A 16,617-nucleotide genomic window follows, 5' to 3' on the forward strand; every position below is an offset into this window, starting at 1 on the left:
AGAGGAAGCAGCATGTGCAAAGGCCCAGAACAGGGAACGTGGCCCACCCCCTGGAAGAACAGGCTGGTGCCGGAGGCGCTTGGCACCAGGTGGGGCCGGAGACAGGTCACTGGGCCTTGAAGGCCGAGGTGGGACTCTTGTGGGTACATAATTTTCATGCAGTGACTGGCACGTGGTAATAATAACAGTCACTGACATTTAGAGAGCTCGTAAGAGATGCATGGCCCTGTTCTAAACACTTTGCCTCACGCGATCATCCATGATACAGGGATGACTATAGATGAGAAAACTAAGGCTGGGGGGGGCGGGGTTAAGGGACTTGGCGAAGGCTGCACAGATAGCAAGTGGTGGACTGGGGATGCGAATCCAGGCTGCTATCTCTAGGACCCAGGTTCTGGGAGCTTCCCACGCAGGAGATTTTAATTTTCGCCTTCCACTTTCCCATCTGCACCACAGATACATGCATGGAATGCATGTGGTATATGTGTTCAGTATGTGCCGCATACGTGTTTTATCATCAGACCCATTGAGTCAATGCCAGTAAGCACGCCTGGGCTGCAATGCCCGGGACCTGCCCACTGTTGTACCTCTGGCCTCCACAGGAGATGGTCGTGTAGGCTTCAAGGACTTCTTGGCTGTGATGACAGACAGCGGGCGTTTCTTCTCCTCCGTGGGTGAGCGGGGACGAGCCCAGGGCACCGAGAGTTTGGGGAGGGGCCCGGAGGCCGGTGGAGGGTGGGTATCCGGAGCTGCCAGATGGTAACGGCAGACATCGTCCCATGTCCCCAGAACAGAGCGCCCTGACGGACACGGCTCCCCCCAACCCCCACACTCTGCTCTTTGAGATCCTGTCCCTGATGGTGGAAATGCTGGCCCTACCCGAGGCAGCCTTAGAGGAGATCACCGAGTGAGTGGGGCTGGTGGCTGGGGGTGGAGGGTCGCAGACCCAGAAATGGCACCTCGTATTTTGACAGCTGATAGTTAGGGTTCCTGGTCGCAAGTGAAAGACACCCAAATAAGACTGGTTGAAGCAAAAGGGGAATATATTGGCTCACATAACTGATCGTGTCTCAGGAGTGGCTGGATCCAGGAGACCGGATGATACCATCAAGGCTCGGTCCCTCCTACTCATCTCTGTACACTGGCTCCAAGCTCAGCTAGGCTCTTCTCACAGTGGGAAGGATGGCAACTGGCAGCCCCATAGTCACACCCTCCTAGTTTAACAACCTCAGCAGCAAGCAGCAAAATTCTTTCTTGCTCTATCAGTGTCGCGGTCTCAGAAAAGGAATGTAACGGAGGCTGTCTGGGGCCAGAGCACGCTAGAGATGGAGGGCTCCCCACGTTTCCAGAGTGGGCTGGTGGGTGGTTAGTGGTTCGTCTAAGGAAGGTATGGCTACATACAAACGGAACATCGACACTCAAGGGCTAAAAGCTAAACACGACAGCAGAATGCCCCAGCTGGTCTCTCTGTGTCTCCCACAGGGGCTTGTCCCTGTCGCTGGGACCAGGCCTCGTCCACATGGGGCCAGAGGAGGGGGAATGATAGCAGGCTGTTCCAGCTTAGCAACCCCAAAGACAAAAAAGGTCTTTATGCCCCCAGCCCCTGTAAAGTACTCTAAGTATATATAACTCTGAAGAACATACATGTATAATTTTAAAACCAATGAAACAAATTCCCATGTGTCCATGTCCCCGGTTTAAAAATAGATCCTGTCCAATAACCTCAAAGCCCTGTGTGCCCTGCCCTCGTCACAAAGCACTCTCTCCCCAAACAAGAACGAATCCTTACTCCCTTGCTTTCTGTTTTTAAGTTCTCACTGCTTGGTTTTTTTTTTTCCCCTTTGTTTATTGAAAATTTCAAATATACAGCAATTGGAGAGAATTTCACACGAATGTTTACATACCCACCACCCAGATCCCATCACTGCCCATCCCCCATACTCGTTTTATCTGCTGTCTACTCAGCCCTCTAGTCACCCATCCACATTGGGTTTTTTTATTCATTTCAAAATAAATTAGGGTCATTTTCCTCTAAATACTTCAGCAAACATATCAATAACTGAAGATCAATATTTCTCTAGAGGTTTGTTGTTTGTTTGTTTTTTTAAATCCCTTCTTGCGGTATAATTTACATTCAGGGAAGCACACAGATCGTCAGGGTCTGGGTCTCGGCAAACGCCCACACCCGGGCAACCTGAACCCCTCTCAAGTTATACAGAACTTTACCACCACTCCGGAAAGGGCCCTCCTGATCCCTCCCAGTCGCCCTCTGAACCCACCCCTGTGCAGGCCATCGCTCTTCTGGTTTGTTTTCCATCACAGATGGGTTTTGCCTGTAGGCAACTTCGCATCAGTGGAGACATACGGTTTGCAGTCGTAGTGTGGCTTCTTGAACTCAGCACAATGCTTTTGCGATTTGTCCATGTCGTTGTGGGTGTCAGTGTTCACCCCTTTTTATTGCTGAGTGTGTCCCATTCACGAGTCTACCATAGTTGGTTCATGCATTCTTTTACGGATGGATTTCTTTGTTATTTTATTTTATTTTATTTTATTTATTGACTTATTATTAAATGTTTATTTTTGAGAGAGAGAGAGAGAGAGAGGCAGAGGGTGAGCAGGGGAGGGGCAGAGAGAGACGGAGACACAGAATCCAAAGTAGGCTCCAGGCTGTCAGCACAGAGCCCAACCCGAGGCTCAAACTCACAAGATGTGAGATCAGGATGCTGAGCCACCCAGGCGCCCCCCCCCGACCCTTTTCTTTTTTTAATTTTTAAAATGTTTTTATTTATTTTTGAGCGAGAGAGAGAGAGAGAGAGAGAGACAAAGAACGAGTGGGGAGGGGCAGCGAGAGAGAGGGAGACACAGAATTCGAAGCAGGCTCCAGGCTCTGAGCCGTCAGTCAGCCCAGAGCCTGATGTGGGGCTCGAACCCGCAAACTTCCAGATCATGACCTGAGCTGAAGCTGGACGTTTAACCGACTGAGCCACCCAGGCGCCCCGTATGGATGGATTTCTGAGCTGTTTCCAGCATGGGGTTATAATGAATAAAGCTGCCATTAACATTTTTGTAAAAGTCTTTTTGTGGACACGCATTTTGGGGTTTCTCTTGGGGGAACACGCAGCAGGGAATTGTGGGGGTTTGTACGTTACCTCTGAGAAATCACCACGCTTTTTCCCAAGTGGCGGTACCACTTTACCATCCAACCAACAATACGAGGGTTCCAGTTGCCCCACACCTTGTATAAGTTTGGTAGTCAGTCTTTTTTTCTGGCAGGTATGCAGTGGTGCTTTCCGATCTTTACTCACACTTGTTTGTGTTCCTGAATACTTTATTGTTTGGCTTTTCATATTTTTGAACTTTACATGCGTAGACTCCTACTGTAGTAAGTTGTTGCTTGTTTTCTCTCCTCCATGTTATCTTCTTGTCATGCATCCATGTTCTTGTGTGCAACTATTGATCATTGATCATTTTCTTTCTTTTTTTTTTTAATGTTTATATTTGAGAGAGCTTGAGCGAGAGAGGGGCAAGGAGGAGGGACAGAGGATCTGAAGACGGCTTTAGGCTGATAGCAGCCAGCTCAATGCAGGACTTGAACTCACGAACCATGAGATCATGACCTGAGCTGAAGTCAGACGCTCAACCAAATGAGCCACCCAGGCGCCTGATTGTTCATTATTTTCACTGCTACATACTATTATGTATATCACAATATATTTATTCGTCCTGCTGATAGGCATTAGGACTAGGTTCGGTTTCCATCTATGATAGAAACAGTGTGAATATTCTTGTATATGTCTCCTGGGGACACATGGGCAAGAGTTTTTCCCGAGCAGAGGTTTTCAAACTTTTTAGTCAACCTCCCTTTACACTCTTAAAAATTATTGGGGGGGGTGCCTGGGTGGCTCAGTCGGTTGAGCGTCCGACTTCGGCTCAGGTCACGATCTCGCGGTCCGTGAGTTCGAGCCCCGCGTCGGGCTCTGGGCTGATGGCTCAGAGCCTGGAGCCTGCTTCCGATTCTGTGTCTCCCTCTCTCTCTGCCCCTCCCCCGTTCATGCTCTGTCTCTCTCTGTCTCAAAAATAAATAAACTTAGGGGCGCCTGGGTGGCGCAGTCGGTTAAGCGTCCGACTTCAGCCAGGTCACGATCTCGCGGTCCATGAGTTCGAGCCCCGCGTCGGGCTCTGGGCTGATGGCTCGGAGCCTGGAGCCTGTTTCCGATTCTGTGTCTCCCTCTCTCTCTGCCCCTCCCCCATTCATGCTCTGTCTCTCTCTGTCCCAAAAATAAATAAAAAACGTTGAAAAAAAAATTAAAAAAAATAAATAAATAAACGTAAAAAAAAAATTAAAAAAAAATTATTGGGGACCCCCAAGGAACCCCTCTATCAATATTTTCTACATCTGAACTTAAAACTGAGGGAAAAAAATTCAATACTTATTAACTTATTTAACACTAATAACCCCATTACATGTTAACATAAGAAAACATTTTAGGGGCACCTGGTTGCTCAGTCGTAGAGTATTTGACTCTTTATCTCAGGGTTGGGAGTTCAAGCCCCATGTTGGGTGTGGAACCTACCTAAAATTAAAAAAAAATAATAAAAAATAACTATATTTTCCAAAAAAAAAAAGTTAATGAGAAGAACAGCATTGTTATACAATATTGCAAATCTCTTCAGAGTCTGGCATAAAAGAAGACAGCTGGATTCTCCTATCTGCTCTGCATTCAATCTATTGTAATATACTGCTTTTTAAAAAATGTTTATTTGCTTTTAAGAAAGAAAGAGCAAGCAGGACAGGGGCAGAAAGAGGGGGAGACCAAGGATCCAAAGTGTGCCCGATGCGCAGCTCGAACTCATGAACATCAGATCATGACCTGAGCCAAAGTCTGACGCTTAATCGACTGAACCACCCAGGTGCCCCTGCAATTTGCTTTAGTTGAAGTAGATGAAGAACTCAGATATGTAACTGTAAGAGGGAGTATGTTAATAGCCTTTTCATTTAATATCTACATATCATGTGGATATTTTTTTTTTGATATGACACCAGACTTGACAAGTGGTAGACTCTTCTGCGATTGCGATGTGAAATCTGAAACCCTATCAATGAACTTTACTATTTTATTTTATATTATTTGAGTTTAATTATTTAAGCAATCTCTACATGCAACATGGGGCTTGAACTCATGATCCTGAGATCAAGAGCCACTCACTCTACCAACTGAGCCAGCCAGGCACCCCTGTACTCTTTAAATAAAAGTCTACTGGTCTGTCTTATAGTTCGAATGGCTCTTCTCCCATGAATGTTTTCCTGACATGCACTGGTTATTTGGAAATACTATGTATCTTCCAAATGTTGATATTATATTCAGTACATATATAATATACACTATTATCACTAACATCAGAAAAGTCTTTAAGTATTAGAAGTGTTGTGTGTGGTTATAGTTGATTTCATTTTCACTGCTATAAATAAACTATTTTGTATAAGAACATGCATATGCCCATATTAATGGATTTAAGTTTCCCCAAATTCTAACTTTTTTCTTGAAAGTTTTAATTCTATCACAGGCAACAAATGCCGTCAGTTTTCCTTGAAGCGATGGGCTAACTTCATCCACTTTTAGAGAAATGTCTACCCGATACCAAAGGCTCAATAACCATAGTTTGTCTTTCTTTCAAGTAAAAATGGCATTTAATGCCTACGGGAGGAAAAGTTTTTCATTACTGTCTTTTTTTTTTTTTTTTGAGAGAGGGAGGGAGCATGAGCGGGGAAGGGTCAGAAGAGAGAGAGAGAGAGAGAGAGAGAGAGAGGAGACCCCCAAGCAGGCCCTGCATCAACAGTGCAAAGCCTGATGCAGAACCGTGAGATGGTGACCTGAGCTTAAGTCAGACGCTCGACCGATTGAGCCGCCCAGGAGCCCCTTCCCTTACTGTCTTAAGAGTTTCCAACTGGGACTGACAGAAGATAGATGAACAGGAGCGGGAGCCTAGAGCTGGCTCAGTCGGAAGAGCATGTGTCTCCTGATCTTGGGGTCATGAGTTTGAGCCCCACGTTGGGTATAGAGATTACTTAAATAAATAAAACTTAAAAAAATATATAGATGAACAAGAGAAAAGCATACGAATCTTCTTTATATGTACACGGGTGCCCTTATGAGAAAAATGGAGAACCAAAGGAAAGACTCGGCCCGAGTGTTTACATCCTAGGTTGAACAGGGACTAGTGATTGTGCAGAAGTAAATCAACTATAGAGGCAGACCAAAGAAAGAGAAGAATTATTTTAACAAGCTCTGTTATGGAGTTCTCTTCGTCAAAGCCCCTCATCTCTTGTGATAAGAATGTTTCTTCCTCCTGGTACAGAGAGGGCACCTGTCACATGGGAATTTTATCACCTGCTTTTAGAAAGAGAGAGAGAGAGAAAAAAAAAAGATCTGAATGTTCTTCTTGTATCTGCTGTTTTTCAAGTGCTTTGAACTAAAATAACCATATGCCGAACTGGCCTGTTTTGCAATGGCATGTGCCCTCAACTCCTTCATTCCCCCCAACCAGAAACTTTCCTGTAAGCTTCCTTTTTTTTTTTTTCTCCCCCTGTAAACTTCATATATTAAAATCTTAGGGGCACCTGGGTGGCTCAGTCGGTGGAGCGTCCGACTTTGGCTCAGGTCATGATCTCACGGTCTGTGAGTTCGAGACCCACGTCGGGCTCTGTGCTGACAGGCTCAGGGCCTGGAGCCTGCTTCGGATTCTGTGTCTCCCTCTCCCCCTGCTCCTCCCCTGCTCATACTGTCTCTCTCTCAAAAATAAAAGATTAAAAAATTTTTTTTTTATTTTTATTTATTTATTTTTTTTTTTTTGATTTTTTTTTTTTTTAATCTTAGTTAGTGGGTAGGGGGAGGAATTCAAGTTAGAAGTTGTGAAGTAAGATATCTGTAAAAGGGGGAGAAAACCAGATTGTAACAAACAGGAAAGAACAAATCTAAGCACGCCGTCCCCATATTTCACTGGCTCATTCTGTCAGTCCTGAGACTAGGTCAGTTGTTGGTGTTCATCCTACTTTGGGTTCCTTGAGCTTCCTGGATTTATAGTTTCTAGTTTTTATCAAATTTATTTGTTAAATGTAATTTGTTAGATGTAAAATGAACATCCTTCTTTAAATATTATTTTTATATGCCCCCCTCTCTACTCCTTCTGGGACTCCAATTCCATAGCACTTAAAATTGTTTCCTGGGTGCCTGGGTGGCTCAGTTGGTTGAGTGTCCAACTCTTGATTTCGGCTCAGGTTACAATCTCAGGGTTGTGGGATTGAGCCCAACATTGGGATCTACACTGAGCATAGAGCCTGCTTACGATCCTCTCTCTCTCTCTCTCTCTCTCTCTCTTTTAACATAAGTAAATAAAAAAGCATTAAGAAAAATTGTTTCCTAGGTCACTGAGGCTCTGATCATTTTGATAATTTTCTCTGTGTGCTTCACTTTGAATAGTTTCTATTGTTAAAGGCTCATTTGCTGATATTTTCTTTTGCTGTGTCTCATCGGCTCTTAAGCACATCCAGTGAATTTTTCATTTCAGCTTTTGCAGTTTTCATGTTTACATATTTCATTGAGTTCTATTCCATGGTTTTATTTCTCTCACGTTCATATATTTCCTTTAAATCCTTGGCCATATTTATAATAGCTCATTTAAGGCCCTCTTCTGCTAATTCCATCATCTTTCTCATTCTGGGTCTGTTTATATAAACTTCTTTTTCCTTTTTTACTGGTCATTTTCCTGCTTCTTCTCATGTCTGCTATTTTTATTTATTTATTTATTTTTATTAAAAAAATTTTTTTTAATGTTTATTTTTGAGACAGAGAAAGACAGAGCATGAACGGAGGAGGGTCAGAGAGAGGGAGACACAGAATCTGAAACAGGCTCCAGGCTCTGAGCCGTCAGCACAGAGCCCGACGCGGGGCTCGAACTCACGGACGGCGAGATCGTGACCTGAGCTGAAGTCAGACGCTTAACCGACTGAGCCACCCAGGCGCCCCTCATGTCTGCTATTTTTAATTAGATGCTGGATATTGGGGCATTTCCTTTATTGAATGTCTGGATTTTCATCTTTTTGTTTTAAAGTTTATTTATTTATTTTGAGAGAGAGCGAGAGAAAGCACAGGGGAGGGACAGAAAGTGAGTGAGAGGGAGGATCCCAAGTAGGCTTCTCACTGTCAACGCAGAGCCACGCAGGTACCCCTGGATTTTGTTCTTTAAAGTGTTGAACTGGGGGGCAGGTGGTGAAGTTACTGAGGATAGTCTTTCTTTCAAGGTATTGTTTTATTTTATATTTTATTTTATTTTATTTTAATTTAATTTAATTTTAGTTTAGTTTAGTTTATCTTATTTTCTTATTTTATTTTATGTATTTTATTTTATCTTATTTATTTATTTATTTTATTTTATTTTTATTTTATTTTATTTTAGTAAACTCTACCCCCAGTGTAGACTCACAACCTGAGATCAAGAGTCACAGGCTGTACTGACTGAGCCAGCCAGGCACCCCTCTTTTAAGGTTTTAAAGCTCTGTAAGGGAAGATCCAGAATAGTCTCTACTCTAGGGTTGATTTCGTCCCAACTACTGAAAAAGGAGCCATCTAAGATGTCCACTAATTCCACAGGCGTTCACCAAAGTCTTTCTGCTCTGGCCGTTTGAAACTCGTGTGTCTTTCAGTCCTAGGTAAACTCTCCTCCCTGTTTTTTGTTCTTTGTCTGGCTTCGTAAAAGTTCACGCTACGTGTGTACTGCTCAGTACGCAACCAAAGACTTAAGAGTACCCCATGCATATTTCGGCAACTCTTTCTTGGCCTGGCTCCCCTCTGTGATGTTCTGATACACTAATCCCAGGGGCCTCCCATCTTCCCCAGCTACGAGGTCTGTCCTCTTACCTCAGTGAATCTACTGTTCTGCTTGGGATACCACTTCCCGCACTGCAGCCCAGGAAGTACCTCCAGGCAAAGTTCTAGAGAGATCACCTCATCGGTTTCTCTTCTCTCAGGGATTATAGTCTTGTGCTGCCTGTTGTTCAATATCTGACAAGAATTTCACATAGTTGGTTCATGTATCTAGTTATTTATGGCAGAAGGACAAGTTCAGTTCGAGTTGTTTCATTATGGCCAGAAACATAATTCTGTTCATTTTCAGGTTTTGTTTTTCCTGTTTTTCAAATTGGATGATTTCTATTGATCTGTCTTCAAGCTTACTAATTCTTTTTTCTGCTATCTCCAATCTCCTGTGAAGCCCATTCAGTGACTTTTTCACTTCAGTTATTATACCTTTCAGTTCTAGAATTTCCGTTTGTTTCAGGTCTGTAGTTTCTGTTTCTCTATTCATTAAGATCACATTTTCCTTCAATTATTTCAATATATTTTTAATAGCTCCTTTATTTTTTTATTTTGTTATTTTTTTAATATAATGTTTTTAAAATTTACATCCAAATTAGTTAGCATATAGTGCAACAATGATTTCCGGAGTAGATTCCTTAATGCCCCTTGCCCATTCAGCCTATCCCCCCTCCCACACCCCCTCCAGTAACCCTCTATTTGTTCTCCATATTTATGAGTCTCCCATGCTTTGTCCCACTCCCTGTTTTTTTTTTTTAATTTTTAAAAATGTTTTTATTTACTTTTGATACAGAGAGAGACAGAGCATGAGCAGGGGAGGGGCAGAGAGAGAGGGAGACACAGAATCTGAAGCAGGCTCCAGGCTCTGAGCTGTCAGCACAGAGCCCGATGTGGGGCTTGAACTCACGGACTGCGAGATCATGACCCAAGCTGAAGTCAGACACTTAACCGATGGAGCCACCCAGGCGCCCACCCGCCCTGTTTTTATATTATTTTTGTTTCCCTTCCCTATGTTAATCTGTTTTGTCTCTTAAAGTCCTCATCTGGGTGAAGTCATAGGATATTTGTCTTTCTCCGACTAATGTCACTTAGCATAATACCCTCCAGTTCCATCCACGTAGTTGTAAATGGCAAGATTTCATTCTTTCTGATTGCCAAGTAATACTCCATTGTGTGTGTGTGTATATATATATATATATATATATATATATATATACCACACCTTCTTTATCCATTCATCCATCGATAGACAAGACATTTGGGCTCCTTCCATACTTTGGCTATTGTTGATAGTGCTGCTATAAACATGGGGGTGCATGTGTCCCTTCAAAACAGCACACCTGTATCCCGTGGATAAATGCCTAGTAGTGCCATTGCTGGGTCGTAGGGCAGTTCTATTTTTAGTTCTTTGAGGAACCTCCATACTGTTTTCCAGAGTGGCTGCACCAGCTTGCATTCCCATTTAATAGCTCCTTTAAAGCCACCGTCTACTAAATCCAACATCTGGGCTACCTCAAGTTTGCTTTCCATGAGTTTATTTTTATGGCCCTTACTATGAACCACATTTTCCTGTTTCTTTGCATGTCTGATAATTTTGTTTTGTGTCCTGGACATTTTAGATGATATGATTTAGAGACTGGATTCTGTTGTTAAGTTTAGAGACCAACCTCTTCCCTTGATGAGTGTTAATTTTTTGTTTTTGTACGCAGTTCAATTACTGGCTGATCACTCTGAATTTATGTAGCCTTGGGTTTTTTTTTTTTTTCTTTGTTATGGCATATTTGTGAAAAGCCTAGGTGTTACCTAAACCTTCTAACTTGGTAGACTCAACTTCCAAACTCTTCTTCCTGTGGATTTTAGTTTTAGGGAAAGTCTATAGCTGACAGAGATCGTCAGACTATTGTCCGCAGGTCACATACGGCTCACTGTTTTTATAGTTAAACTTGTATCAGAACACAGCCACATCCATTCATCTACAGAGAGTCTATGGATTCCTTGATGTGACACACTGGCAGCGCTGAGTATCTATTATCACTCCTGTGATACGAGATTGTCTACTTCTCCTTGTAGTTCTATCCGGTTTTACTTTATATTTCGTGTTTGGAATTTTGTATTTCCTGATGAACTGCACATTTTATCATTCTATGGTAGTCATTTGTGTCTCTAGCGATTTTTTTTATCTTAAGGCCTAGTTTTTTAAATATTAATATGGCTATAGCAACTTCCTTTGGTCAGTATTCAACTGACAGAACTTTCTTTATCCTTGGAGTTAATTCTTAAAAACTAATGTGTACCTTGTTTAAAAAGCCAAACAGTCCAAAAAGCTTCGTAATAAACACTTGTAGTTCCCCGCACCACTCTTCACCACGCTTCCCACTCCCTGAAGTCTCCCTTATCAAGGCAAATACTTTTCGACTCTCTCCTTACTTCTAAATGTTTGTACTACAATATTTTAGTTAGTGATTTTTAGACTTGTATCTATTGATTTCCTATTAATGTATGGATTTAGCTGTTTGATACGACTATCCCCTAAATTCTCCTCTACCCATTCTAATATAATTTTTGAGTCAATAATTTGGGGGGAGGGTTCTATTATGGTTATGCAATTTTTTAATAGCTGAGTTTTTTTTTTTTATTATACTATGATTTCATTTCCTTATCTTTTTAGCTCCTGAAGTTGACAATTGCCTTGATGTTTGTTTTGTACTCATTAATAATTTCTGTGCCTTCTTAGGGTTTCCTTTTCTTGGAGGCATGTTCTAAATAATTCCATTCTTCTTATTTTTGGATTCTTTTCAGGCCTGTTGCAGAGTTGTCATCCTGGGAGTCTGTTGTCATCCTAGGTATTCTTCCTTTCCTCTGATTAGGATTCTGTTTGTTAGATTACATTGTCTTACTTTTTCTCGGTTTGCTTAATCTTTCTTGGTTTGTTTGGTTTGATTAAAAAATAATAGGAGGGGCATCTGGGTGGCTCTGTCGGTTAAGCGTCTGATTTTGGCTCAGATCATGATCTCATAGTTCATGGGTTCGAGCACTGTGTTGGGATTCTGTCTGTCTCTCTCTCCCTCTTTCTCTGCCCCTCTCCCACGCGCACTCTCTTGCACGATTTCTCAAAATAAATGAACTTAAAAAAATAATAATAATGGGAGATGTTTCCCTAGTAACTTTTTTGGGTTAGAAAGGCAGTGATTCAATAACTGGTGCAGTAATGCCAGCCCTCGAAATGGTCCTATTCTTTAAAGCTATAGTGATCTAATCTACACTTGTCCTTTATGGCAGTTGCAGTACGAATGTGGGATCTCCCTTCACCATCTTCCTTTACCTTTGCTTCTCTTCTGTGTTGGATTGCCTGTTTTCTGTATGTATATATTCTTTTTCTGTTTTTGGTTTATGCCCTCATTTTGGAAGGGTACGTCCTCCAGTAGCTTCTTGAAAAAGAATGCATGGGATGCAGAATTTTTGAGATTTTATGTGTCTGCAAAAGGGTTTATATTCACACATACTGAGCAGTTTAGCTGGGTATAGGATTGTAGATCGGCATGTTAGTTCAGGAATAGACCCCAATGCACTATAGTTCAAACAAGATAGTTTATTTCTCTCTTATATTGACAGTCCAGGAGAAGCAGGCAGGAAGACAAGGCTGCCCAGCGCACAACATATAGCTTCTTTCTAACGTATTGTTCCACCATTCCCTAGGTCAATCCTAAGCCAACTTACCAGCAACACATCTTAATTCAAGTCCTTGGAAAAGGGAGACAGGAAGTGGAGAGCAAGCAATTTCCTTTAAAATTGTGACCGAGAAAGTTGCACACACTTTGCTCATGTCCTTTTGGCCTCTGTGGGGTGAGGTTATTTTCTGGCTCATCTTTTCACTCAGCACGTTGCCTTTTCAGATCCTAGTTTTACAGAGGGGTCCAGATCCAACTTTCACGTGAGGGCTCTGGTATTCAATTTCTATGTTCTGTGTGTGAAGGTCATTAAAACCCCAAATTCCAGGCTCCAGAGACCAGCAGCGGCCCTAGCAGCACCAGCAGCTTAAGCCCTAGGGTTTCCCAACACCAAGTAGCATGCCCACCCCTCACCACTGCCTCAAAGCCCTGGGTGGACTGGCCCTGCCATCTTGCTGCACACGTCGCCCCCTCTTTTTCACACAGCAGGCTCTAGCCCCTCTGGCTTCCCTGCCATTCCTAGAGCCCACTGTGCTCTTTCTCACTCATGGCCTTCCCACATGCCATTCTGTCTGCCTGAAAGACTGTTTCTCCAGAGATATCCATCTGACTTTCTCCCTCCCCCCATTCTGCTCAAACACCACTGCCTCTGAGACTTGCACCGAGCACTGCAAGCAAAAATAGACCCTCATCACTACCCTACTACCCAGCTTTACTCGCTCTCAGAACACCCACCACTACTGACATGGTATCGTACTGATTTGTTCACGGTCTGACTCTCCCACTAGGTGTGTGCCTAGGTGGTTGATTTTAGAAAGTGAATCCAGGGAGGAGTGACAGAAGGAATGTGAACAGAACGATGCAAGGGTGTGTTAGTGAGTCAACCACCCCCAGGATCTTCTGAGGAGACTGAATGGTGGCTCAGAATTCTGTCAGGAGAACAAAAAGGAACCTGTATCCCTCAGCTGCTAGCTCCTTTGGTCAAGGGTAGACCCCACAGTGGTTTAATTCCCCTGGACTTCTGGGTTGCTTATGTCAGAGAAGCTCCAGGCAAGAGGCTTCTGAGGTGAGGCCATGTCAGACTGTCCCTGGGCAAAGCTGCTGAAAATCCACGTGGAAATGGTCACTGCAGCAGTGGCTGGAGTCAGAGAGGGGCTGAGAGAGACTAGGAGGCAGGGGCCTGTATGGAGATCTCTTGCTGCTTTCCCCAAGCACTTAGATGAGCAGCCGGCATGCGGTAAACACCCACTAAATATTTACTGAATGGATGAAAGGTGCTGCAGTCTAGAGGGTAGGCAAGTAGCAATGAGTCAAGAAAATAAAACTCAAATAAAACTCAGATCCGGAAGATGAGCAGGTTAACTGCACAGCTGCCTTGCAGAGCACGTGTACATCTAAGCAACAATACCAGCAACAGACATCATAGTAACATTTACCAAAGCTCTTTCCATGGGCCAATTTTCTTGAATACTTGATGGGTCTGGTTATTTAATCCTGTAACATGAAAACTGACCCGTTTTACCCAGGGGAAACCTGAAGCCCAGGGAAGTCAAGTGACTTGCAGTGACAGGGTAGAGGTAACCACTTCCCTTGAGGGGTGACTGGAGCCCACAGCAAGGCAGTGACTTGCCCACAGTCATGAGAAGTCAATGGCAGAGCTGGGACTAAAACCCAGGTCTCCCAACTCCTGGACTTGTGTCCCTGTCCCAGAGGTGGCCAGACAGACCAGGGGCTCAGAAAGAATGGGGAGGAGGGTGAACTAAACGCAGCCAGGCTGAGCAGGGCGGACACTGCCTCCCCAGCTATTACCAGAAGAAGCTGAAGGAAGGCACCTGTAAGGCCCGAGAGATGGAGTCGGCCATAGGCCGGCTGCGGTCCCGGAAGAAGCTTCCCTGCAACCCCCAGCAAGCAGACACCTTGGAAGTCCCGGAACGAAGGGTCCTCAGGATCCTGAGCCGGCTGAAGCAGCAGAACTACGGTGAGGGCCTTGGGCATGGTGAGTTCTCCGCATTCCTGCCCGCCTGGCCTCTCCCTGGGCCCCCGCGGCCACACCTCGTTGCTGCGCGACATGGTTGCCCACGTTGGGCCTACCTGTGGGCGGTAGTCAACGGGCTGCAAATCGCTCCTCCACCTCTGGCTCTCTGACAGGGGCCCCCTGCGCTCTTCCCCCAGGCCTTAACCCTGAGCACATGTTGGTCCCAAGAGCCTCAACTGAGAACGGAGGGTGACTGGCCATCCCAGCTCACCATTTACTGAACACCCACTGGGGTCACTCCCCATGCTGGGACTTCGTACACGGGCTAGAATTTAGCCCTCGCCATCATGTTCACCCCGTTTTACAGAAGAGAACAGTGGGACGGAAGTTTAAGCAACTTGCCCAAGGCCCCACAACTAGCGTGTGTCAGAAAGGGCAGTGTGTACCCAGGTCTGATTCCAAAACCTGTGCCCTTTTCACTGGGCATAATAGCAGGTGCCACCGATTAGATCCCTACTGTGTGCCAAGTGATGGGCTAGGAGCTTTCCAGAGTCTCTCCGGTGTACTGACTGGACCGCCAGGACCCGTCACAAAGACGTGTCCTCCTGTGCAAGCTGTTATTAGCCCTTACACCGTGCTCAGGATTTAGCCAAGTGCTCCACGCGTTGCCCCTTTAATCAGCTCTGAGAGGTGGGCACCACTATCACCTCCAGCTTACACAGAGGCTCAGAGAGCTTCAGCGATTTGCCCAAACCCACCCAGCTCATTATGTGGCAAAGGTGGGATTTCAGCTGGGTGGGCCAGCCTCCCGAGGTCGGGTGCGCTCTGGAGCGTTCCCCTCTTCTGACTCCTCCTCCCTTGCCAGCTGCCAATCTGCAGAGCCCCTACGCCCAGGTGCCCTGTATCCCGCTCTATCCACGGCTGGACAAGAAGATGGCCCGACGGAAGCAGGGCAGCCACTACATGCTAGATCAGTGTACCCCCACCAGCCTGGGCCCCGACATCCGTAGCCTTTTCTTCCAGTCAGGATCTCAAGGAAGCAGGTGGGTGTCCAGAAGGCAGGGGCTCCAGCCCAGGCCCATCCACCTCCTTCTTTATGAGGCGCTGGCCTAACCCGAGGGGAATCCAGCCTTCCAAGAGAGGATACCTGGGACACTGCTGCTCTAGGGAGGGAAAGGGGGAAAGGACGGAAGCAGTAAGAAACGAACCTTTGTTGAACACTGGGTGCCACGGCGATCGTGCCTAAGTCACAGCACTTACGCCTTCCTGTGCCCAGACTCAGCGGCACATGCTGTCCTTCTCTTAGGCTGGCACCGCCTGCCTTTCCCACACAGGGGGTTTAGCTCTCAAGTCCTTTGCCTGCGTCTGACTCCCGTGTTAGGAGCAGTAGGCAACAGGGACTGCTGGGTGGAGGGAAGCTTCCCCCACCAGTCCCCTTCCAGGCACTCTGGGGGTAAGAGAAGTCTGGACTTGCAATCAGGCCCCCGAGCCTGACTGCTTGGCTCCATCACTTCCCAGGGAAGGCCTCCTCTCCCCTGGGACACGTGGGGATGGCTCGTTTCCTCCCACCCTTCTCGCCTCTCTCCCTAGGGAACACAACTCAGAGAGCCGAAAGTGGCTCAGCTCTGTGCCGGCTCGAACCCACTGACCTGCGGAGTCTACTCGGGGCAGCTGCTGTTCCAGGCCTGCAGATGGACAGGTCGTCAGGCAGGTACTGCTGCTGAGTTTTGCTTTTGTGGCCTGGTAAGCCAATAAACACCGAGAACCTCGGCCTCTGCGTCTGGCACCAGGGAAGGCCCCCAGGCTTTCACCCCTCCACTCGGCTCTTGGCCTGCAGGGCCCTGGCTTCCCCCAGGCTTGGGAAACCCTGAAATGAGACACACCTCACGACCCTGCCCAGGGTTAGGGCGCCTGCTAGAGGGGCCCAGGGTGCAAAGTCTTGACCTCCTACGTACTCTCGAAGCACAGAGCTGGGACTCTCCGCAGAGGAGTGTCTCCCCTTTTGGACTAGGATCCCCACGAGGACAGGAAGCATCTCTCCCCTCTTGCTCGAGGGGAGCGGTGAATCTAAGAAAAGTACCTGGGAAAGATTCTGGACCCTGAA

The 16,617-nt window shown here is 45.5% G+C and overlaps 1 protein-coding gene across 3 annotated transcripts in view; it reads left to right on the forward strand.

The window, feature by feature from the left end:
* Positions 1 to 16,283, forward strand: part of SPATA21 (spermatogenesis associated 21) — a 31,135-nt gene extending 14,852 nt beyond the window's left edge. The window contains exons 10-14 of one of the 3 annotated variants that reach the window (XM_058718937.1): positions 603 to 674; positions 790 to 907; positions 14,341 to 14,516; positions 15,379 to 15,556; positions 16,104 to 16,283. In XM_058718937.1, coding sequence (XP_058574920.1) covers positions 603 to 674; positions 790 to 907; positions 14,341 to 14,516; positions 15,379 to 15,556; positions 16,104 to 16,161 — 602 coding nt within the window. In that variant the 3' untranslated portion in view covers positions 16,162 to 16,283. Of the gene's footprint in view, positions 1 to 602; positions 675 to 789; positions 908 to 2,943; positions 3,158 to 14,340; positions 14,517 to 15,378 lie in introns of those variants that run through there. The other 2 variants (XM_058718936.1, XM_058718938.1) reach the window with 2 other exon arrangements.
* The last annotated feature ends 334 nt before the right edge of the window (positions 16,284 to 16,617 follow it).

Source organism: Neofelis nebulosa, chromosome 2, assembly GCF_028018385.1.
Source record: "Neofelis nebulosa isolate mNeoNeb1 chromosome 2, mNeoNeb1.pri, whole genome shotgun sequence".
Lineage (NCBI taxonomy): Eukaryota > Metazoa > Chordata > Mammalia > Carnivora > Felidae > Neofelis > Neofelis nebulosa.